Consider the following 23930-nt stretch of genomic DNA (forward strand, 5'->3'; position numbering starts at 1 on the left):
TGACTCTCTTTTTTAAGACTATGACATTCACTCTTATTTTTTTTTTAGAATTTTTCTTCGATATGAGATTTTGTGGCTCTATCTATTGATAGCATTATCTTGACGATATAAGGTTAACATCCACGCGAAGATTGTGATAAGTAAACTTTCTTGAATCGACAGGACACTGATGGAAATGTGGAACTTTTGGTTTAGGCAAGCTTAGTTGTTCAATAAAACTACCACTTCCATTTCCAACAAAAATATCATTGAATCAAATTGGCTATAGATGAATCAGTACATTAAAAGAAAGGGACAACAACTCAAAGTCACAATTGGGTTTATGAGAAATGAAAATTAGACTGTCATATAAAAAATTCAACTACATATCAAAAACCCATGTTTCTAACATCATTTTCCTATGCTTTCTCTGCAGCCAAGCAGAAAATATTTCATTAAGAACTCTGCTGCACGCAAATATCTGCAAAGAAAGCAGTCTTCAAGTCATAACACACCTTTTTGGTGTTCACTTAAGACTTTGAAACTCGATAATTTGGTTTCTACATATGTTAATCAGTTTTACAAAACTTGCATGGAGATCAGTGAAGACCATGAAAAATAGTCATTGAAAGCATATATATTCAGTAAATATAGCTCTAAAAATCTTGGGTTAATTCTTTTATCAATAAATCTTACTGTCTTAGTAAGCATTCCATCATTGCTTTCATTTGACCTGCAAGAAAGCAAGAGTATCCTAAGTGTCACTGTCCTAGTAAAGTTCTCTTCCTTTCCTTTTTCTTTTTTTTTTTCCTTTAATGATTACACCAAATGGAAATAGTAGTAGTAGCGGGTTTCCCTACTTGTTGGGTAGTTGAGGACTGAATTAATTCTTTGTATTCTAATCTCTAAATGAAGAAGTAATGAGGCAAGGGCATTGTTCTTTAATCTTTTTCCTTTTTCTTTGTGCATATAATTTGATCATAATCTTTTTTTTAATATATATTTTTGTTGTCAGTCACATGCTCAAGAAAAGGATATATTCGGATAAAGGAAAAGGACCCTTCTTGGCCATTGTCTGAGTGATTACTGAAGCTGGACAAGCTTTTAACAAGGGTGGCATCATTTTTAAGACATTTAATTCTACCAAAGATGGTGGAAATAAGCTTTCCTTATCCAATTGATTCTTTGAGCTGGAGCAAAGGACAGCCTCTTTGGAAAGGAGACATAATTTAATGAAGTTTGAATAAGCATGTTGAAAGGAAAGGAGTAAAGGCAGACAAACATCTTTATAAGTTGCCAATTCCATAGGTATGCACCCAAAGATTGATGCATTCCCAAAAGGGGTAGGACAATGACATCACCAAATGGAGCTGCTCTAATTTGGAATATATATATATCTCCCACTTTCCCCCCTTTCCACTCAATCCTTGGCCTCATCTACAGGTAAAAGTCACTCAAAGTAACCAAGTTCTCAAATGCTTGGCCAAACATGAAATGAACTCCAACAAGCCTTTAATTCCCCTCTCTCTCTCTCTCTCTCTCTCTCTCTCTCTCTTTGCACCCGAAAATTTGATTCAATAATGGACGTATATATTTGCTTATTCAAAGCAAGAGAAGATAGAAAAAGCTATGGAATTAATATAGATATATTTTCTTGTTCTTACAATCTTCACCCTCAATAAATACTAAGAGTGCCTCTCTATCTCACAAGATGTTCCCCCCTATAATCTGCAGGAAGAGAAAACTGAAAATGGTGGAATGAGTGGCACACACAACATGTAACAAACTTGAATAATAGTCTAAAAGCAGTCTAAATTGTCTACCCTGGAAATGCAACAGCAAGGCCATAGGTAATTCCATCAGGAAAATGGGCAACTTTATGTCCTATCTTATTAGTGAACCCTAGCAGAAATGGTTGATTAATAGATGTTTCCCCATCTAATCAAAAAAGAGCACATATTCTTAATCAACTGTTTGCTGAACTATCCAACTGCAAAAGTTGCATCAGCAGAGATGACTCGTCTTAAATTTAAACACTGGTGCATATCAAGATAATGCCAGAGCAAGTGCCTCTCCAATTTCTTCCTAGTGCTTAACAATGTTTGAATTTAACAGCTGGATGAGATTTTAAACAAGCAGTGGCAAATCATGGCTACAGCAAATGCATGTGTAGACCTTAAAGGAAACCGAGTTCAATTGGCTGAACTTTAGCAAGAATACACAGTTAATAATATTGAGTTCTGATTGACAACTGAGGAAGAAATGGGGGTTGAGAGTAAAAACAAGAAGCAGTGTTTTCATGGTCTTTACCTGTTAATTAAGGAAGATGAGCATCATTTACAACATTTATCCAAGAACCAAGTTCCATATGTGAGGAACAAGACAATCGAATAAAAGGAGAGCACCTGTCCTTAAACCTCGGCTACTATACGCTAGCAAATCATACATAGCAACTGTTAATCCCACGAGTTGGCAACATTATTAGTAATTAAGAACCAAAGGAATTAAGGCCTCACTAAGATTTATGTACATCATAGAGGTTCAGTAATGTTAACATAATGCATGTTCTCAACTATCTAAACAAAATTGCATGTGTAAGCCATGAAAAGGAAGGAACAAAAAATTCAGAAGTTCAGATATACCAAGTTGATATAGTTAATAGAATTCTTCATAATTCTTATTAGTGGTCGTGATCAAATTAGGCAGAATCAAGCAATTACACTGCATTTCTAACTGGAGATGAGGTTTGGGGAGGAAAACCATGATATCTGAAAGTAGGGGAGTGAAGGTGGACCTATAGTTTAGAGGTAGCCAAATTAACCTTTCCTCGAAAAGAAAACGAGGTTTGATTTCCCCTCTTCTCACAATCTATCCAGGAAGGCAGAAGGAGGGGAATTGAAGCAATGGCAATGGAGCATGCATAAGATTCTTTTCATGTTCAACAAACTATGCCCTCACACAAAGGAACATGCACACAGGCAAGTATACCTGTTACACACATTCATGAACATGATTGCATTAGTTTGGTAAGAGTAGGATTGACTTTTAAAGCTCACCAAGTTTGGTTGAGATCAAAATTTCTTGCAAGATTTTAGGAAGGTAAACTAGCTATCTACTTTTAGATACTTGTTCCATATATTTTCAACTACTATCTTAGAAGCTCGTCCTGATATGCAACAACCATTGACTAAGAGGGCAAAAAGAAACACAATGACTTCAAGTACACATTTAGATCAGCCGCGACTAGTTCAAACCAATACTGCATTTGAATAATAAAACTCATTTAACAAACAGGCAACGGTCGTACTTATAATTCATAACAGTTTTAATTCTGTACATAGTCACTTCATGTTAATATAGGGGACAAAATGTCATATAAAATCTCATTGGAGGAAAAGAAATTCAACTAAGAACACATTAACTTGAAAAATTCCATCACACTAAAGAGAGAAATCAACTTAATAGTAAGTATGAGAAATCAACTTAATACAAATATTTTGTTGGCTGAGCAAAAAAAAAAAAGTATTGAGGAACTGAAATCCTGCTAGGACCTTTTTTCAGCCTTAACAAAATAAACTATTTTAAGTACAAGTACAGCTTAGTAATTAATTGCTATTTTATATCTTATTATATCTGCATCCTCTTCAACTAGCAAACAAAATTAGAAGCAATTAAGATAGGGAGATTAATTCAAACTTAGATACCAAATTAGTCACTTTAGCTCTGAGACAGACAAGAATGTTAATCCAAAATGCAAAACCCGGTCTAGGCAAAAGATCATGGTGGCTGAGAAGGGGTAAAAGGCAAAACTTGACTATGGGAAAGAAACAAAATTCAGAAGTCTAAACTTATATAATGAGGCATTGACAAACAGAATAAGCTTGTAGATTTTGATCTAAAACCCAAATTTTGTAGATACATAGTAAACTAGGCAAAATCCAATACGGAAGATGCCATTGCCTTTTTCTTCCCATCATGATATTCTAGAGATATTTTCATTTCCTTTAAAACCTGGTAGGAAGTACCAATTGAAAGGCAGCTTTACAAGCCCTAGTGTCAGTTTGAAATTCTCCAAGACGAATGTCACATTATGTGAAATATGGCAATAATGCACTCAAAGAGACCCACAGGTGTATAGTATACAGATTTTATCTTGATTTGGGATGACCCATTGCAGAAACTACCCCCCCAATGAATCATTATGATGTGAAAATCTGATCAAGCAGTGCTGAAACAACCCATTTGGGAAAATGCAGATGAATCACCCCAGCTCTCTCTCTCTCTCTCTGATCATCTAATGAAGCTGAAGTTTTCCGGTCATAGCTCTGCCAACCTGACTAGATATTCATCTCTTTTCTCTGACACATTGAACTCTCACATTTAAGCTTCTCAGCACCATTAATATTGTTGGAAAAAGAAGAAAATAATAAAATATTGAGGAATGAAGATAAGTATTAACAAGCATACCATGAAAAGAATCTTCTGATATATCCTTGCAACAATTTTAAGTATCTCTCAACTCTCTTCTGCACCTTTCCCTTCCTTTTCCTACATCCTCAATATGCATTCCTCCAAGAAAGTTGACCAAATGGAATTAAAGGGAAAGCCAACAAAAGAGACTACTAGGAAGCTCTAAAACATGATGGAAACTTAACCACAGATTATAAACAGCATGCACCAAAACAATTTGCTCAATAAGAATTTCATTTCTTTGCCTACATCATCAAAGATACATTGCTACACCAAAAAGGAGTTGATTAGGGAATAGAAACAAGAGATACTTATACAAAGTTCTACAAAAGATAATCTAAAACATAGTTAAAAGCCTAACCATGAACTTGGTTAAATTCACAGAGATCAGAAACTAATTAACAAGTAGTCCTACCTTTCTCCCCTACACTTACATGAAAATTGTCATTACATTTTTTGCACAAAAACCAGTCAGCATAGTCAAACCACCACACCATCTCCAGTTTCCACCTTCGGCTCTATCTCCAATCCATTCCTCTTTCATGTTAATAGGAGGGGGGTGGACGCGGCGGAGGACCCCAAAACACATCAGGAGGCATTTGTCCGTTAGGCAGTAAATTAGGAGGCAAATTATACAAAGGAATTGAACCACCTTCCTGCTCATGACCCAAACCTTGAGACTGAGATGACCCTGAATTACCACCGCCGCCGCCACCATTATTATTGCTATGGTTAACTTGCTGCTGCACCCCAATCCCTTCTCCTCCTCCTCCTCCTCCTTCCTCACCACCATTTTCATCCTCTATTGGCAACCTCTCATAAACCGCATTCGTAAAAGTTGCCGCGATAACCATCACTGGCCCTGACGCTATCAGGGCCCCAATCACACTCCCTCCCACCACCTGCCCTTGCCCGCCCGCTAAATACACAGTCAGGCCCGTGGCCCCCGGAGGCGAAGGTGCGGGCAGAAACGCACCGGATAAAGATAAAATCTCAAATCTTCCATGTAAAGTGATCACTCCACCAGGGGCAGCTGGTTGGCGGAGGGTAACATTGGTAACAATACCACTGCCGCTCAAAACCGACACACCCCGGTGGCGGCGCTGAGCAAAATTAGCTATACACTCGGCAATGTCACTGCCACTAGTGATTTCCAACACATGGCTACGGAGAGAGTTAGGGCTTTCCTTGGTGATAACAATGGGAGGCTTCGGTTTGTTCTTTGAACCAGGTGGTCTACCCCTAGGACGGCGACTGGCTGAACTTGAACCAGGTTCAATGGTTTCAAAAGCGGTAGTTTGGTCATCAGGTTCCATATTGTCTCGGCTATCTTCATTGTCGTCTTGGTTTTGGTTTGGAGTGGCGGCGTTAGGGCTGCTAGTGTTGGCATTGGGGGGGCTAGCGTTATTATCTCTAAAATCTTGGTGTTCTCGTCTGGGTCCAAGGCGGTTCAAAGCTATCCGGTGATCTTCTTCAGATGGGTTCCTAAGGTGAAGAGATGGAGTTGAAGCTATTGAATCAACACCTCTCATGGCCACATTTCCAGCCCACCAACGATTAGCCATATTTCAAAAAAAGAAACAAACTTTTTTTTTGGAGGGGAATCAAAGCAATAATAACTAAGATGGCAAATAGGAAAAAGAACCAAAATGAATGGGATCTTCTCTGTTACCGTTACTTAGCAATGGAAACTTCGTTTTCCTTTGTTTGTTTGCTGTGGTAGATTGACAGAGAGATCTCTAATGAAGAACCCCAAATCAAGTTGGTACAAGTCCAAAACCTTATCTCTTCTTCAAAACCCACACCACCATATTGCATGAATCAGACACTACACACAGGGGTTCCTCTTGTTTTTTGCATGAAAAACCCTACCCATTAACCTCAAAATCAGATCCAACAAAGCCTTCTTCTCTTCAAACAAAAACCCACCTTTCTAAAACCCCCCAAAGAAACAAATTTATCTTCAAGATCCCAGCTTCAAACTTCAAACTTCAAAAATATCTTGCTTGCAGAAACTGGAAAGGACACCCCCAGCTACGTGAAACTCGAAGCACTGTGTTGTGTAGGTGAAATATGCTGTGCTTTGCTCTTTCCTGTTATTTTCTTGTACTGAACACAAAAAGATTGTTGAGGAAAAAAGGTAACCTTTTTCTGTACCTCTTCTCACTCAATATACAGAAAAACGAAAAATCGAGTAACCGAGTAATCAAACTATCTCTCTGTACGGCAAACTCTCGCTTGTTTCAGGGGAGGGGATGGGGGGTCCTCTTCTTCAGTTTTACCTTGCTGCTGCAGCCTGACCAGTTTGGTTTTTCCCAAGTCTCGTGCAAGTGTACGTTAAAGAGAAGCACTTGACTCTCTCTCTCTCTCTCTCCCTGGTTTTGTACGATAACGATTACAATTGCCAGAACTCCCACTAGCTTCTAACATATAGCGGTTTTGCAGAGCCTGGTTTCTGCTTGTCTCCCTGGCTTTTCCTTTTCTTTTTTCTTTTTTTTTATTTTTTGACTTACAAGGTTTATCAAGCTAAGCCCACTCCAACAAGTTGATTGAGCATTTATAGTCCACATCTAAAAACTTGAAAAACCATCAATGAAATGGTAACTGTTCATCCTTTGATGTCATCATGTGGTTGATTTTGATTGGAAATCATGACCAATTTTCAAGCCCCATCTTGTCATGGGCTGTCATAACTATTTATCCATATCCATCAAATAAGAAAATTCATGCATCAAACAATGAGAGAATTGCTTCTCAAGTTAATACTTATCTTGCCTACCTAATGATGACTATAGTGTACTTATTTCTCTTCTTTCCCCATTGTAAAGCAAGGATGTTTTTTTCACCTACTTGACATAAATTTAGGGTGCTCGAGCAAGAATATAAAACCTAAGCAATAAAAGCATTCACCCAAGGAAAACCTCTAAACCTATAGCAAGCAAGTAGGGTAGCTAACCACATGCTAGCTAGAATGTTCCATGTGCTGGTCATGATCGTATGATTGGCCATGATGATGATGATGATGATGGAGGGGTCATAAGATCAAGTTTATGGGAGGACTGGGTGCATGGTAATGTAGCAAACAAGTTGAGTTTTTTACAGTTTACATTATTGGAAAAGCAGCTTCTAACCTTTCTTCAGAGTTGGGAATACTAATTTGCAAAAGAGTAAGAACCCATTTCTCCAAACCTCCCTAATGGTGTGGGGTAACGTGCGAATATGAGAGAGAGAGAGTAAGAAGAACAAGAGAAAGAGTTGAGAGATGGGAAGGTGGAAGGGTTGGGTCGGGGTTTGGTGGTGGGAACACGTCATTGTCTTCAAGTCCCGACAAAGTATCGAATGCCAAGACAAAGGAGAGAAGCCTGGAACATTTCACTACCCAAAAACCAAGCCCCCTCTCCCCCAACTAGGCTAACCACCCCCCAAAAAGGGCCAGGGGGCCGCACCCCCATTTCCTTTTCTTTCAAGTCTTTCAGTCAAACACTGTTTTTGGCTCTGCTGCCTGCCCATTTTTCGGTGCACATCTTTCTATTATTTTGTTTGTCCCCTTTTTGATCCTTTTCTTTTGTTTCTTTTTTCGGGTTTCCAAAGCATGCTGAGGTTTCTACTAGCTTCTCCCATACAGAATAAAGAAAGCAAAGAAAGCTGGCCCTAGACCCTAGTTTCTACACGTTTCTGTACATGGAATTCTGGCAATGGATTGAAATGGAATCAAAGCATCGATGATGATTAGTGACGACACCAGTGGCTCTGCCAATTACCCTTTGATTCAATTCCTTTGTTTTCACAATCAAAAGTATCAAATTCTAGCATTTATGATCTCTCCTAATTTGACTGAAAAAAATATATATAATTTTCTGCATTAAGTAAGAGTGAAATTACATTAAGAAAATAAACCCAACACATGGTCTAAAGCTAATTGTAAAAAGTGCCAAAGGGGAGAGATGACTGACGTTTGTAATTAATTATAGAGATAATTTCATTAATTCCAACTTATATATATATATATATAATTTTTAAAAAATAAAACAATGAAAAAAAAAAACTTAGACATACACAATTATCAGTTATTGCCATTATATTGTACACTGACAAAATGAGCAGTATTTATTATGTAATGAGAAGAAATAAAATTACAGTCCAACTTCCTCGAGTGTAGTTTTGAATTTAGGTTCAACCATTAATTGTATATTCAAAACATTGAATGTATATATAAAAAAAAATGTAAAAAATGAAATAAAAGATGTTAAATCAATTTATATAAATGTTTATATTTGATAAAATATTTTATACACTATCCGTTAACCGACATACGGTTGATAAAATAATTAAAATTTAAACATAATTTAAAATTTTTTATTTTAAAATTTTTTTTAAAGTTTTTGCATTTACACATTTATGACATGATATTCTATAATTAAGTAATGTTATATGAGTGTTGTGCACAAATAGTACATCAGATATATATACCGACAGTGAATCCAACAATTAACGCCTTAAGTTCTTGACGAAATAATTGTAGCAATTAATCAAGTAATTAGAGGTTTATCCAACAACAAAACTTCCATTATTAATTGCGTTTGAACTTAATAAAACGATCATTAATTGAAGACCTAATTATTTAGGTATATCATCAAAGATCCTTCAAGAGTCTTGGCCCTTCCTTTAGCTATCAAAATAAATGCCAAGTAATTGTAAGCATTATTATATCATTGAATGGAAGTTCAGATTGATACGATTCTTTGCACGTTCGATTTCGTACACACAAGATTAGTACATCCCCACATTTAATACTTGGCCATATGATTAACTTGTTACTGACATCAATGGGTAAAAGGTGCGTACTGATCTCACTTGGTTCAGTTCATGAACATTTTTATTTTACTGGTCTTCATTTATGGTTTTTCTTTTTAAAAAAAAATCCAGAATTACGGAGAGACGGGATTGGTTTTATAAAATATACATAATAAAAAAAGGGTTTTTACTTGTTTGTGAATCCGGGAGTAATTTAAAGAAAAACTTTGGATTTACTGTTATGCTTAGAATGATGTTGAATTAAATTTATTATCTATCTTTGAACGAGGTACAATTTTATTATTATACTTTTTAATTATATTTTAAGAAATAATAAAAAACTCAAAATATTTTGTAAAAGATTCACTTATTCCTTCGGAAAGATTTTTTTTTATTATTTAGTTTTAATATTTTTGAACCTAATTAAAAAATTACATGTATAACTGATAAATTTGATTTATCATCTTGGCTAAGATAGTAAATTTAAACTTTATCCCAGTAATTAATTTAGGTAAAATCTTTAATAAATATACACGTATTTCCTAAACCTTGTACGGATTTTTTCAACTAAGTTGATAATTATAAATAGATAATTTTTTTATTGAAATTTTTAAAATAAATAAATATAAAAAAAATTCTTATCTAAGTAATTCATCCAAAAAGGAAATAGAAATATAAAACAAAAAGTATTTTTGTAATTTTATATACTTTGCGTATGGCTAGGCAGCCAGCCCAATTTATTTCATCCTCAACCCTTGGCCCAATCTTAAGCTACCATATTTGGACAAAAGGTTGGTCCGGTCCGGTTTTTAACCCGACAGGATCTCCAATTTGCCGCGTGTCGGAAGAAGTAACTGAAAAACAAAAATCATTATCCATATCTTTGCCATAGCATTGTCAGAGAGCCAACAAGAAAGGGAGAAAAATGGCTCTTCTCTGTCATTGTAACAATGTTTCCTTTTCTTCTAAGCAATTTCCACTGAGAAAACCACCCAAGTCCCCTCTTTGCTTCGTTAAAGCTCACTCTTTCTTTAACTATCCTACACCCAAGGTGCATTTGACAACCCTTTTTCACTCTGTCATTTCACTTTCTTTTTTGGGATTGTTTTGGTTAATTTAAGGGTTGTTTTGGACAGGTTTTTGAGGAGAAACTTGAAAAGGTTTCATTTTCTTTAGGAGAATCATTTTCAAAAGCTAGCTTGCTTGCCCTTGTCTCTGCTTCTATCCTCTTTGTAGATCCTGCACTTGCTTTCAAGGTAAATTTTTAGAATTGCAGCTCTAATAATGTTCAATTTTTTTCCTTGCCCTGAGAAGTTGTATGTGATCTTGAAAGACTTGCAAAAGATTTGTTATCTGAAGCACAAGAGTTTGATCCACCTGACATTGGGTTGTTCCTATCTTAGATATAGCTAGCCTCAATATGATAATTCAAACTACTCATTTTTGCTCTCTTTGTAATTGGTTTTCTTAGTAAATAACTAAAGCAGAATTATGCTTCAGGTGATTCAATATTTTTTGTTTTGCTCCATGATTTCCGATAAAATTGTAATTCAGATTCGTGATCTATGTCTTTTGTTTGGGCAATGTGCATTTATTAAAAGGGAGGAGGGCCTTATGGGGCTGAAGTGACGAGGGGACAGGACTTAACGGGTAAAGATTTTAGTGGAAAGACTTTGATCAAGCAAGATTTTAAGACGGTATTGCTCTTTTCGACTATTTGAAATGTATGTGTGCATATGTTAATTTTCAATCTGTTATGCTCATTGAGTGTCTTTGTCCTATACTCCAGTCCATCCTACGACAAGCCAATTTCAAAGGCGCAAAGTTGCTGGGTGCTAGCTTCTTTGATGCTGATTTGACAGGTTTCTCAAACTATTTTATGCATTTCCCTATTTGGAATGTATAACTTGCCATGGTGATTGAAGAATTCCCTATGTTCGTATCATCTTTAAAGATAGAATTTGATGTGACTTTGAAGTATCGATGATTATGGTGAAGCTTGTTTTAAGGCCTTAAAGCAGTTAGGGCTTTTAAACATGCAACAGTTCTATTGTTGGAATATCTGTATTGTTTAAGAGCTAAGGCCATGAGAAGTTGAGAACTTAGTTTATCTGAGCTCATATCCATTTGCCACATTGCAGTAGACCTTGGCCTTGCAGCCTAACCCACATGCCTCATTGGTTTAAGGCCTAGGGTAGTATATCAAGTTTCATCAAAAATAACAACTGTTGTTCATTCCAAATGTTTAGTTAAGTGGTTGTAGTTTGGTTAACTCTGGCTCTACATTGAAATGGCATTCGACTTTTTATCATGTTGTCACTTATTACGAGACTGAAGGTTTCAAAAAATGAAGAGACCAAAGCATAATCAAAGTTAATTTTGGTTGATTTTTGGTTTGAGATGCTTTAACAGCGTCATTTGAAATATTGAGAAGTATGGGATGTAGGTTCTGCAACATGACAGATGTCATTATTTTGTTAGTATATGTTTCAGATAAGTGCATGCCTGCAACTTTGGAAGAACATGTACATCTTTGGTTTTTTGATCATTTACCTATTCATTTTGTAAGGATAAACGAAGTAAAAAATGACTTAAAATGGAAAAAAACACGGTTATAATGACTGTTATTGCACTCTCTATCTGCTTTTGAGTATCATCCTTGATCCATTCCCTTAATGGGATTCTTTGATCAATGTCAAGGATATGTTTATAATAAATTAGCTTAACTGCTGTCAATATCATTTATATGTTGAAATATCCAATTGAAAACTTGAAATTGGAATTTTTCTCCTAAAGTTCAAAATTCAATCTTTTTTTCCTTTTTCCTGCTACCAATATCAATTACATTTTTTAAGGGATTACTATTATTGATTTTGTAACATTTTGCGATGAGTCAGGGGCTGACCTTTCAGATGCCGATCTTAGAGGTGCAGATTTTTCTTTGGCAAATGTAGCAAAGGTAATCTTTATCGAATCTTAGGTGCACTTTCTTTTCCTTGTGGAATGCTATTTCAGATTCGTTTGTGTTGTATCTGTTATCAGAAAGATAAGCCATCGTTCTATCAGACAATCTTTTCTTATGAATCTGCACCATACCTACTGCAGGCAAATTTAAGCAATGCAAACTTGGAAGGTGCACTTACTACTGGGAACACATCATTCAAAGGATCAAATGTAACAGGTGCTGGTATGTAAAAACCTACCAGTTTAATGCAACTTTCAATTAGCTGTATATGGATGCTTTTGAGGATTAATACTTCTGCAAAGCCTAAGGTGTACTGCTAGTTATACCTTGAATGTTGCTTCATTTGTTCATAGTTCTCACTACACATAATCCTTTAGTTTCATGGACCGTGCTTTATTGGTAGTTCAGAACTGTTGGAGTAATTCTTCACTCATTTTTAATTGAATTTTTGTAAAAGGTATCGCACCAACATAGTTCCAACCAGAAGTGAAACATTGATTTTAGGAAACTTTCATGCTCAAAGGTTTCCCATTTGAATGATCTCAACTCAATAAGAGCTCTTGCAAATCATATTATCAGACAAAAGGTCGATTTAGCTGATTTCTTTTGTATAATTAGATTTCACAGATGTGCCTCTGAGAGATGATCAACGTGAATACCTTTGCAAAATTGCAGACGGGTAAGATAGCTCATACCTCTAGGACATATATTTGTCTTGTAATACATGTTTTATGTTTCTATTACTATTGAACTGTCCATGTGGCATTAGGTTGAATCCAACAACTGGAAATGCAACGCGGGACACATTGCTTTGCAACTAGTAGTACATTTCTCATGAATGATCTTCTAGTGAAAAATAGAGAATTGGCACTGCAGCAGTTTTGATTTGAGGTGTGTGTAGCTATTTTGCTGTACCAACTGTCATAGGTGATCAGTCATGTCATTTTCGTCGTTGTCCATGTTGAAGATGCATGCACTTACTTTGTATGATAAAGTGAGAACGTTTCATGTTCATATATCAGATGAATAAAACTGTAACTCTTTTTAACTCCTGTATATCATCTCAAAAGAAACCATATACTTTCTCCCTTTAAAAAATAATAATTGATGAAGTCTGGTGCTGATCAATAGCTCCTTCTTAGGCCATATTCTGTTTTTTGGTAGATTTGGGGCAGGATGAGGGGTAAGGGGATTGAAAACTTGGCCTTTCATCCTCCACTCAATGCGAAACAACTAACAACCATTGGGCCTAATCCATGGAATGTTTAGATGTAATTAACAATAGATGAGGTGAACTGTTATTCACCATATATCACTGGGCCTTCCTTCTACAAGTTGCACAGAGCTTTTATCTTCCAATGGGCAAAAGGAATCGAAAAGAACTCCATGAAGCTTTCCAACCATGTTAAGCATGGTGCTGCGCCATGAGTGGATGTCGTTTAGTGATCTTTGACTAGAAAGTAACTAACAGGAAACTTTTTCCTGCTTCCTGCTTTCTGCTTTCTGCAATGCTTTTCTTTTCCTCTTTCTGGTGATTGCTATCATTGTCTTTTAGCACGGATCTTTTTTAGTGGCTCTGCATATTTTCAGTGCCACTAGCTGGACCACTTATTTTCTTTGGGGATCAAATCCAGACCCTTGCAGAATCATGCATGGTGAAGCTGTTAGGGAGGCTGCCACAATGAAACCATATTGACATGTCGTATTTCCTGTCATTCCCATACTTGGGAAACTGAATTCTGAAAAGAAAACTTTAGTTCCAATTAATTAATGGATTACACTATAGGATAGAGAGAGTCCAAGGAAATTGGACAACTTCTCTTTTCTTAGTTTTGCACATTGGATGCTTCAATATCATCTATTCAAGCATGTCATACTCATTTTCACTTGAATGCTGCATACAACCAGCAAAAGTTTCCTCCTTTTTCGAAAAGGTCAAGTATCACTCTCCTGAGTCATTTTTCATCAAAGTTATTCTTGGCAATAGATATATGCATGCGTGCACGAGCTCGCACTGGAAATAATATGAGAAAAGAAAGGGGAGTCTAGGTTCCTCTACCCGAAAAAAGGCCATTAAAAATCCTAGATACTAATGATACTCTCGTGTAAATGACTATTTACATAAGTAGAAAATTCTCAGGCCTGCACTGACTACCTCTAGATAGTAGTTGTTTCCGATTGTCTGCAATTCCTAATCCTAATTCGCATGCTTCCACTCTTTATGCTTCCTCGATCCATGATCTCGCAGCATTGTCTATGTGGCGCCTGCATATATACAAAAACATCCAGATTATTAGTCGTGCTATTTACATTTCTGGATGTTAAATTGGATGAGACAGCAGAGGTTGAGTAAAGATTCTAAGTCTTGAACTGGGATTGCTCGGTCCAGGGACACATGTTTCTAAGCTGGTATCTGTATTTTGACTGCTTATCCAGTTTAGCTTACCTTTTGCCAATAATCTGGAGCCATCTTCATTGAAGAAACTGTGATGCTGTTCACAGCCATTGCAAGGCCATAGTCTGTTCTATTACAGGTTTTCCCAGACTTGGCTATCTTGTACCTGGTCCGGGTTCCACTCATGCCAACCTCAACCTGGTCCAGGAAATAAATAATTGGCCATTCACACGGGTCAGCTGGCATGGGTCGGGTATTAAATGTGAAAGGTCCATTGCTCCAACTCCTCCATGTCTTAAAAGTCTGCAGTGGCATATGCAGATCAGATGCAGTCACCACCCGTGGATATATCTGAATGGTGTAGCCCCATGCAATTACAATTGACCATTTCCTCTTGCTGTCATAGCAGAAACTTTGCTGGAGGATCCGGCCATGGTCGACCCGGTACCCTTTCATAAGGGTCTTCAAGGAGTCTATCCGGGTCTTGTTGGGGAACATGGGTACCAAGCCGTCAAGGTGGTGAAATGAGACAAGTGGCGCCATAGGATGGGCTGCTAGCAGACCATATGGATCCCCTCTAATATCAAACTGAAAATTTTTATGTGAAAAAATATATATTATTATCATGATTTTCTCAAAAACAATAAAGAATTGGATTCTTTAATATTTCTACAGAGTCAAACTCAACAAGAACAAAAAGCAAAAGAGATTAACAAAAATAAAAGTGCAGTCATAACATGGGAACACAATATACATACTTTATATGCATGTTTAATTTATATTATTATCAAAGAAGCAATGGAAACAGCTTTCATGATGAGAGTGGTCATCAAGACTAACTTCTTTCCTTTTCATTATTTTTACTACTCTTTCTTATGAGGTGTGAGGGAAAAGAAAATGTTTTTCAGATGAGCCACGGACAAGAATCAAATTAATATTTACAATGGATCCATTGTCAATACAGTAACCTTAACTAAGGTTTGAACAAATGATTTTCTTCTGCCACATGTCCAATTCACCCTGTTCATCAGTTCATGCTTTCTTTAAATAAGAGAGAGGCAGGTTCAGATGGAGAGAACAAGGAAAGAAAAGAAAATGCATTGAAGCTAGATGCTCAGCAGCATCAAATGGCAATCTAACACCTAACTGAAGTGCATGGACATTAATGCAGAGAAAGGACACAGCAAACTTTAATTTTTTCAGATCCTTAGTTCTTCAACCAGATACTCGGGACCAGACAGGTGGACAAAAAGTAATGGCAAATGCATGGTACATTATATTTCCTTCCTTGTAAAACTTTTCAAAAGAAGAATGGGAAAGTGCTCAGTCAAGTAAAAAGGTAAAAAAAAAAGAGAGTTTATAGTATAAAATGCCACAGATACAAACCATACCCACATGCAAGCTACCACAACAGATCATGTTTTTTTCTCTTTTAAAGCTCTCTAAACCCAACCATTTAGAATGGGGAATGCCCCATTGATGCAAATAGTTGACCACACAAAGAAAAATTTAAGTGAAGATAAGCTTGAGATGGTGACAAGTAGTAGTAGAAACAAACAAGTTATTCTACCCAGCAGCTTCCAACAACTCCAGAGAAATTGACAGAAAAACCAATTAAGCGAACCAGCAGAGATATCTTATCTCACAGATTTGGTCTCTTTGTATGCTTGCCACGTTCCCAGGAAACCCTTTTTTAGGCCCTATCTTTACAACTGTAAAAAACGTGCTGATAATGAAAATTTTGTAGGCCAAAACCTTTATCTGTTGGATACACCCTTCACATGGTTTTCCCAAGGACTTGTTGGCCTGTTCAATTTGTTGGTATCTAAAGGTGGCTGTAAAAATTTAATGGTGGTTGGTCCCCAAAGATGCTTCGTGAAAACCAAGCAGAGATGATAGAAAAACTTTCACAACTTTGTCATCTGAGTTGACAGATAGCAAAACTTTCCCTTACCTGGTGCTATAAAACAATTAACAATTCAACCCTACATTTCTCACTATAACTCTTAGCATTATGCCAACAATTATAGTAAAATTATAAAGATGATTCTATTTTCATGCACATTTTAGCTCATTCAATTATAATAGTATTCATTGAATGCTTCGTTCGGAAGCACAACCCAATGACAAATTGCAGTCATTAGGTAAGAGCCTTTCTTACCGTATTTACAAGGATGACAATAGATACATTGTAATTAGATATCTTATATAATCGAATTCGGATAGAGTTTTGATTTATAATGTCATGTGAAATAGTATCTTAATCATGGAAAATGCTTTAATTAAGGTGTTTTACTTAACTTAATTGGCTTTACCAAAGGAATCTTGAACAGTGAATCTGCAAAGTTAAGATTTGTAAGCTTTAAACATCACATGAAGGAAAGATGGGAAAGCAATCATTAACCAGTGGACCAAAGTCACCAACCAAAGAGCCCAACTCAAAGAGAGAGAAGAAAGAATTCTACACGTGGCAACAAACCCATGAAACGTCGGAGTCCACGGTGAGGAAACTGTCGGGTGAGCCACCGGTTTGTCATCTTTTTTACCACAAACCCCATCTCTCCGCAAAAACTCGCCACGTGTAAAACCAAAACATTGATGCCAAAAGAAGAGAAAATCATGGTCATGTCAAGTTAAGAACCAACGTACCTGATGAAAGCCGGGTTCTCGGGTGAGTGGCACCCCAATCTCACTGATGCATGCCCATATCCTTTGATCAGAGCCGTAGAAATAATAGTACCTTTCGAGACAACCGTCCAATGCTTTGACTAATTTCTCCGCCAATGGGTAACTCACAGCGAAGCCTCCCCCTCCGAATGCCATGTCGTATGCATGCATTACGTTTTGTTCTACACTCTCCGAGTTTCCTCCGATGTACCACATTTGACGATGATCATATCTCGCTAAGACAGAAACTAAGTTATGAGTGAAAAACACAGTATCATCATCACCCATCACGAACCACCTCACGTTAGGCAACTTCAAGTTAAAACTGTCGTATACTATTCGGGCGATCCGAACGGCATATCTCGAACTCGAATACTTAAACCGGGTCCATTCCGGACCCGATATCCGATAAGGCAACGAAACTCCCGCTTCCGCATCAAAATCGTTGACGGTCCCGGTCTCGTCGGGCTTTTCATCAAGCCAGAAAAACCCGCGAGTGGATTCCACGTCCCACCAGAGCGAACTAAAAGCGCGTCGTTCTTTCCACGTCTTGGCTGAGCCACCGATGCCGAAGAGGAGATGCGAGATGTTGGTCGGGGAATTGTCGGGCGTTTCGGAGCCCATTTTCCGGTTCAGGGAAGTGAACCGAATAAACGGGTATGGCCGGTTCGAGAAGGAGACGTAAAGGACGAGAGCAATGGAGATGAAGAGGCAAATGAGAAGGGCGATTCGGGTGATGAGCACGAGCATGTCACGTGGCTTCTCCGGGTAGATGAAGAACGCCGTCGTTTTCAGAAGATCCTGTCGTGGACTCATCTTGCTTTTCTCTTCCGGTAAACTGACAGAAGCTGGGGAAACGGAAAGAAGAAGGAAAGGGATACAGCTTTTCCTCCGCTTCTTCTTCTTCTTGGTTAAGACGCGAAGACTGTGAATTCAAAATAATGATGCTAAGCTGGCTTTGATTTTTAAAGAGCTTTTTGGTTTAGGATTAAGGTGGTTAATCATGGTGTTTAGAGAGAGTTTAACTGTTAATGAGTTTACTGTGGGTAATTAAATTTTTAATTAATTGAAAAAAAAAAGTCAAATAAAATGGGAAAACATTCGGCGTGGGAAACATGTTCTTATGATATTTGTTGAAAATGACTATAAAGAATTGAAAATGATGATGATAAGCCCTACTACTACTTAACTTTACAGTATTATTTGAAATGCTTCAATCTTCCTCCATCTTATATTCCCCTCCTGAATTGTTAAATATATTCAACAATTTTAGCGTCATTAATCACACATATAAAATTTATTGTATTTTTTTTATAAAAATTAAATACGAGTAATGACAAAATAAAAAATATAGAGTTCGAATTCCTCTTCTTCAAATATAAAAAAAAATTAATATATGATTCAATTTCATTGTTGTTAATCACACATATAAAATTTATTATGATTTTTTAAAAAAAATATAAAAATTAAATGAGTGACGGAAAATTATGAACAATAAGTATAAAACATATTATTGGATTTCATTGCCATTAATCACATCTATGAAATTCATTGTGGGTTTTTTTTAAAATCATAGAAACTAGGTATGAATGACGATAAATTATGAATAAATAAACATATAAATATGATTTAATTTTGTCTACGTATAAAATTTATTACAATTTTTTTAATGCATAGAAATTAGATAACATATGATTTGGTTCCTTGTGATGCAAAAGCCCTTAGCCGATTCAATCCTTCAAAAGACAAAATATTGCTTTCACGACAATAAAGGGAAGTCAATGAATAATAAAGATGATTAATCAATCGTGTTTTGACCGGGTTAGATCAAAGAAAATGAAAGAGTTGAAGGAAATAATAAAGACAAAAGCGTATGGGACTTGGCATGGATCTTGATAGAATTATATATCGAGTTATGAAATTATTGAGATAATTGTATTGGGATAATCTTTTACATAAATGACCGTGGAAGGGATACTTAAACATAGTAGAACACTGGGGTTTTCATTTTAATTAACAGAGACATCTGCCTCCAAAAATAATATATCAAATTAAACCATTAACAGGTGAACTAAAGCTGAATGTTGATGGTATTTTAAAAGATAATTTTTAAAAAATTGTTGGTGGCGAAATTCTCAGAAACCATACGGGTACTCTCATTCTTGGTCCAAATAACTCATTGTAGGCAAAATTACTGGCACTACGATAGCGTTTGGTATGAGAAAAGTGAGAGCCCATTCCTTGCAGTGTATCTAATTAAATTATATTACAATATTTATTTTACAACAGACCACTGTAATGTAATATTGCAATACAATCACATTACAACTAAAGGATGTAATGTGATTGCAGTCCAAAATCAATGCAATCGCATTATATTGCACTCTGTAATATTGTTAGAGATATTTTTACACTTCAACTTTATTAGTTTGTTAAAAACATTTTGTAATATTATAATTAAAATAAAAAATATTAAAATAAAACATATAATATAAGAATTAGAAATTAAAATAAAATAAAATATAAGAAATTAAAATTTATATAATAGAGGTAAATGAAATTAAAATAAAATATATAATATAAAAAATTATATTAAAGAAATGAAAATAAAATATATAAGGTTATAATAAAAAATAAAAATAAAATATATTTAAGAGATGAGATTATATAAAAATTAACAATAAAAAATACAAGTATATTAAACTTGCATTTTAATAAATAGGGATAATTTTGAAAATTAGTATTATATTCCCAGCAAAATACTTGTAAACAAAATGCTGCAATGTTATCTTTTATCCATTTTAATAATTATTTTACTTATATACCAAACACTGTAATGTTATTTTTTCTACAATCACATTACTTATAATCACATTGCATTATAAAATACCAAACATCACCTACATGAAGGCTTTCTCCTATGCATTGAGCTCATGTGATGAGAGTGTGGATAGAACTGGATGCCAAAGTGGCTGTTCAGATGATTAAGGATGACCATAATGTTCACATCAGATATGTTATTTGCTAGGGTCGATTCGAAAATGTTTGAAAGGCATGTCCTTTAGAATTTTGCACATTCATAGAGAAGGGAACTAAATAGCTAATTTTTTTATCCAACCATGAGTACACACACCAAAGTCTACTAATTATTTTCCCAGGTAAAATGTGAGTTTTGAGAAATTCTTAGATTATTATTCGTTTTAAAAAATGTAAAAGAGTAGTATTCTTAATTTATTTTTATTATCATTTTTCACTATTTTTAGAATTTTGTAAAAAAGGATTTTTTTTCTTTAGGACAGCATCCAGAAATATGCATGTAAAGTAAAATCTTCTTTATACTTTAATTTTTTTTTTTTGTGCCCATGTAAATTTGGAGGTAAGGTTATGTCACCCTCCCATATGTATGCTTTCATTTTCCTTATTAATAAAACATTAACAAGGTAGTTGAGCCTGCGATAACATTCCAACATAAAAAAAAAAAACGAAAGAAATTTTGTTCGTTGACTTTGACTTTTCCCTCCAAATCTTCGACCAAAAAGTAATTATCAACGGCCTAACAATTTTATATGGGCCTAGTTTTGGGCCTTACCTCCAGAGAAAACAGGGTATCCTCGCTTAGTTATCACTGTCTTGCAACTCTCAATTGGGGTTCGGTCTGAGGGCTGATGGCAATAGGACCGATAGGGAGGCATATGGGCTTGGAATCTGCAACTTAGGCAACAACAAGGAAAAGGGCTAATGCCTTGATTGGACCTGTTTGTTGAGCCAGGGCCGGTTCCCTCATGTCTAGCCCTAGGGCTTGGCCTGATTTGAAACGAGGTCGAAAATCAAAACAGAATTTTTAACTTGGGGTCCGATCTAGCTCGATCTTACTTTAATTTTAAAATATAATTAAAAAACGACATTGAATGTGGGTTCGGACTCATATTTTTAATACCTTAAACAGGTCACTCGATCCATAAACATCTCTAGTCTTCACGGTGCATGTGATGATATATGTTTATTTTTTTTTTTAATTAAGAGAAAGAGATTCGATCTCTCCTTTTTAAACAAAAAAATATGCACTAATCAATAAATCAAATGTTTAAGTGCGCATATGATGATCTGTATACTCCCTTAAACACCAAGAATTGTGAAAGAAAGAAGAGCAAAATTTAACTTGTAATCTCTATTATTATCAGCTTTCTTGGCAACATCAACAACCTTTTTAATAATCTTATCATCAAATGCAGTTTCAAGATACATATTTTCATGTCCAAAACATGCTGATGTGTACTTTCTCTATGGTGTTGATTGATAAGATATTAATATATGCCTTTGAAAAGCTTAACCCACCAGCTAACATTTCCCTCAGCTTACATTAAACTATATACAATATGAAAGAGACCTGCTTTCAATCTATATATATCAATGAAAACTTGTGCTATAGTCCTTGGGAATAGTTAGTATTCATGACTATATATAAACATTAGCTTTTCAAATTAATAGTCAAGTCTGTCAGTGTTTTCATTCCAGAAAAATTCTCAGCAAATGTCATATGATACAAGAAATAGCATCAAAAATAGTTATTATAATCTATAGTTTCAAGATCAATGTAACAATTATAATCAATTAAAATCTAGAAATATTATTGTATATTATGTCATCACTTGATCTTTCGCAGTCACAAATATATATATATATTTTATATATACTCCATTATCGATCTATATTAATAAATATAATTTGATTTTTTTAAGTAACCCATTTGTTGGTTTGCAATCAAGTCATAATAAAACTTTGATTCTATATTTTCAAATGTGCCTTCTCCCAAACAAGTTGAAGAATGAAGACATTCTAGGTAGAATCTATCGGTACAAGACAATGTTTCCTTAAAGAAAGAGGGGAAAAGTCTTCAATAGTCAATGATTCAGATTATTAAAGTATTATAAATCTTCCTTCTCTCTTATTGTTTAAGCTTTTGGAATTATGCAAAGCTTGACCCAGCTCCCCCAAAGAAGAAATAAATACATTAAATTGTGTATTTTGGAGTTATATGGGTCTTGGCTATGCATGAAAAGGGAATCATTTCGTGGCAAGTTGTCAAAATTTAGTTCAAGCAAAGATATGGAAGAAAGAAGATAAGGCCCTGTGATGATCAGCTTATGTCATTCCTCATATACCTAATCAAGCTAAGAAACCCAGTTTTCATTAACTAGCTAGAGGCTTAATTACCAGCTTGATTGGTAAATAATTCCACTTAAACTTAATATATATATATATATATATATATATAGATATATAAAAATATATATATAGAAGTCGTGTCATTTTAAATTATGTCTGAATATTCAATTCCATAATAAATGTTTATATTTTTTCATTTAAAGAATCACGTCATCAATTTAAATCTTAAGATCTTCTAATTAAAGTCTCGAATTAACTATGACCCTCAAGAGAGCCATTTTACTCTTGTATAAAGTGTATGATTGCTAATTGGATCTTTTACTAAAGCCAGTCTCTCCCTTTAATGTAAAGCAAGAAATAAGATAATGAATCCAAAGGCTGTGTGGCTACAAATTTGGACTACTAATTGGTCTTATTGGTTTTGTTTGTAGAATAAAATCAAAGGAAAAGTAAAAACTTGGAAGGATATATAGATCAGTTCCAATATAAGGTTCTTAATAAATTCTAAGTGTCATAACAACACAAAATTAAAGTCAATATGACATCAAAACAGTACTAAGGAACAAAACCCAGTTTAATTTTCATGATTTATAATGATTTAAATGATTATAAAACCAAAAAAAAAAAAAATTGGTCCTATACTACTTGGTCAACAACAAAAGCCAATTTTTTTTTCTTTTCAAGTGTAGTACATCAATCCATCAAATACGTTAATGGGGTGGCTTTGTTAGTTCTCAATTGTCCCCATTTCATTTGATTCCTATGTTTGTTTGGAGGGTTGTTTCAAAGGATTCTGATGAGAAAAAAGGGGAAAAAATCCAAAGAGGGGGGAGGGGGGGGGAGGGATTGATCATATATAATCATAAACCTCTTTTTGTTTGTTAATAAGTTGTTTGAAGAACATGATCAAACTCATCTAGGTGTACATTTCTCACAATCATTTTGACTATGAAAACTGTGGATTATTAATTGTATTATTCTATGTCATTCGGAGAATTCCAAACAATAATAATCTCAAGTTTTTAATTTAAAAATTTCAGATTTGAACGGTTAGAAAGGAAATGAATTTTTTTTTCATATTTTTTTAACTCGAGATTGAGTGGATTCTCATGTGTATAATAAGGAAACAGCTATACCGTCTTTGATTCATGAAATGAAATAATTGAGTAAATGAAATAATTATTTTATAAAAATAAAAAAAGAAAAATAATTACGAGATTTTAAAATTTTATTTGGTGAAGCCTTTAATAGCTATTATTTGGGAGACTACCGATTCTATAGAATATTTCATTTCATGAACCAACCTTATCTCTATTTTTTCACACCGAATGAAAGAGAAATGGAATAACTATTCATCTCGATCAAATGTATCGTAAAAATTTTTTGAACAAGTTTTTAAAAATCAAAATCAAATATCTATATCGTAAAATAGTCCTCCCGACCAAACATAGCAATAGAAAATTCCGAACATGTTCTTAAGGTTGAACTTTATCA

General features: G+C 35.1%; 3 protein-coding genes across 5 annotated transcripts; 1 reads left to right on the forward strand and 2 right to left on the reverse strand.

Annotated features, from left to right (window-relative positions):
- Positions 1-4665: 4665 nt before the first annotated feature.
- LOC18586061 (AT-hook motif nuclear-localized protein 15-like) lies at positions 4666-6971 on the reverse strand. Its single transcript, XM_018128657.2, has one exon. The coding sequence runs from the start codon at positions 6012-6014 to the stop codon at positions 4995-4997; it is 1020 nt and encodes a 339-aa protein (XP_017984146.2). The 5' UTR covers positions 6015-6971; the 3' UTR covers positions 4666-4994.
- A 3141-nt stretch (positions 6972-10112) lies between these two features.
- LOC18586062 (Tetratricopeptide repeat (TPR)-like superfamily protein) lies at positions 10113-13256 on the forward strand. Of its 3 annotated transcripts, none has more exons than XM_088802485.1 (8): positions 10113-10294; positions 10380-10499; positions 10845-10940; positions 11033-11105; positions 12141-12202; positions 12349-12424; positions 12827-12887; positions 12978-13256. In XM_088802485.1, exons 1-8 carry the CDS (start codon positions 10169-10171, stop codon positions 13027-13029), a joined length of 666 nt encoding a protein of 221 aa, XP_088658611.1. In that variant the 5' UTR covers positions 10113-10168; the 3' UTR covers positions 13030-13256. The 3 variants fall into 3 exon arrangements, with proteins under 3 accessions (XP_088658611.1, XP_007009273.3, XP_007009271.3); XM_007009209.3 differs by having other exon boundaries at positions 10115-10294; positions 12349-12430; XM_007009211.3 differs by lacking the exons at positions 12827-12887; positions 12978-13256 and adding an exon at positions 12666-12816 and having other exon boundaries at positions 10114-10294; positions 12349-12430.
- A 689-nt stretch (positions 13257-13945) lies between these two features.
- Positions 13946-18286, reverse strand: LOC18586063 (beta-1,3-N-acetylglucosaminyltransferase lunatic protein, putative (DUF604)). The gene is made up of 3 exons (XM_007009212.3): positions 17253-18286; positions 14655-15191; positions 13946-14473 (listed from the first exon to the last, which is right to left on the reverse strand). The coding sequence occupies exons 1-3, from the start codon at positions 18084-18086 to the stop codon at positions 14366-14368; spliced, it is 1479 nt and encodes a 492-aa protein (XP_007009274.3). The 5' UTR covers positions 18087-18286; the 3' UTR covers positions 13946-14365.
- Between the last annotated feature and the right edge of the window lie 5644 nt (positions 18287-23930).

Source organism: Theobroma cacao, chromosome 10 (assembly GCF_053813885.1).
Source record: "Theobroma cacao isolate CCN51 chromosome 10, ASM5381388v1, whole genome shotgun sequence".
Classification (NCBI taxonomy): Eukaryota; Viridiplantae; Streptophyta; class Magnoliopsida; order Malvales; family Malvaceae; genus Theobroma; species Theobroma cacao.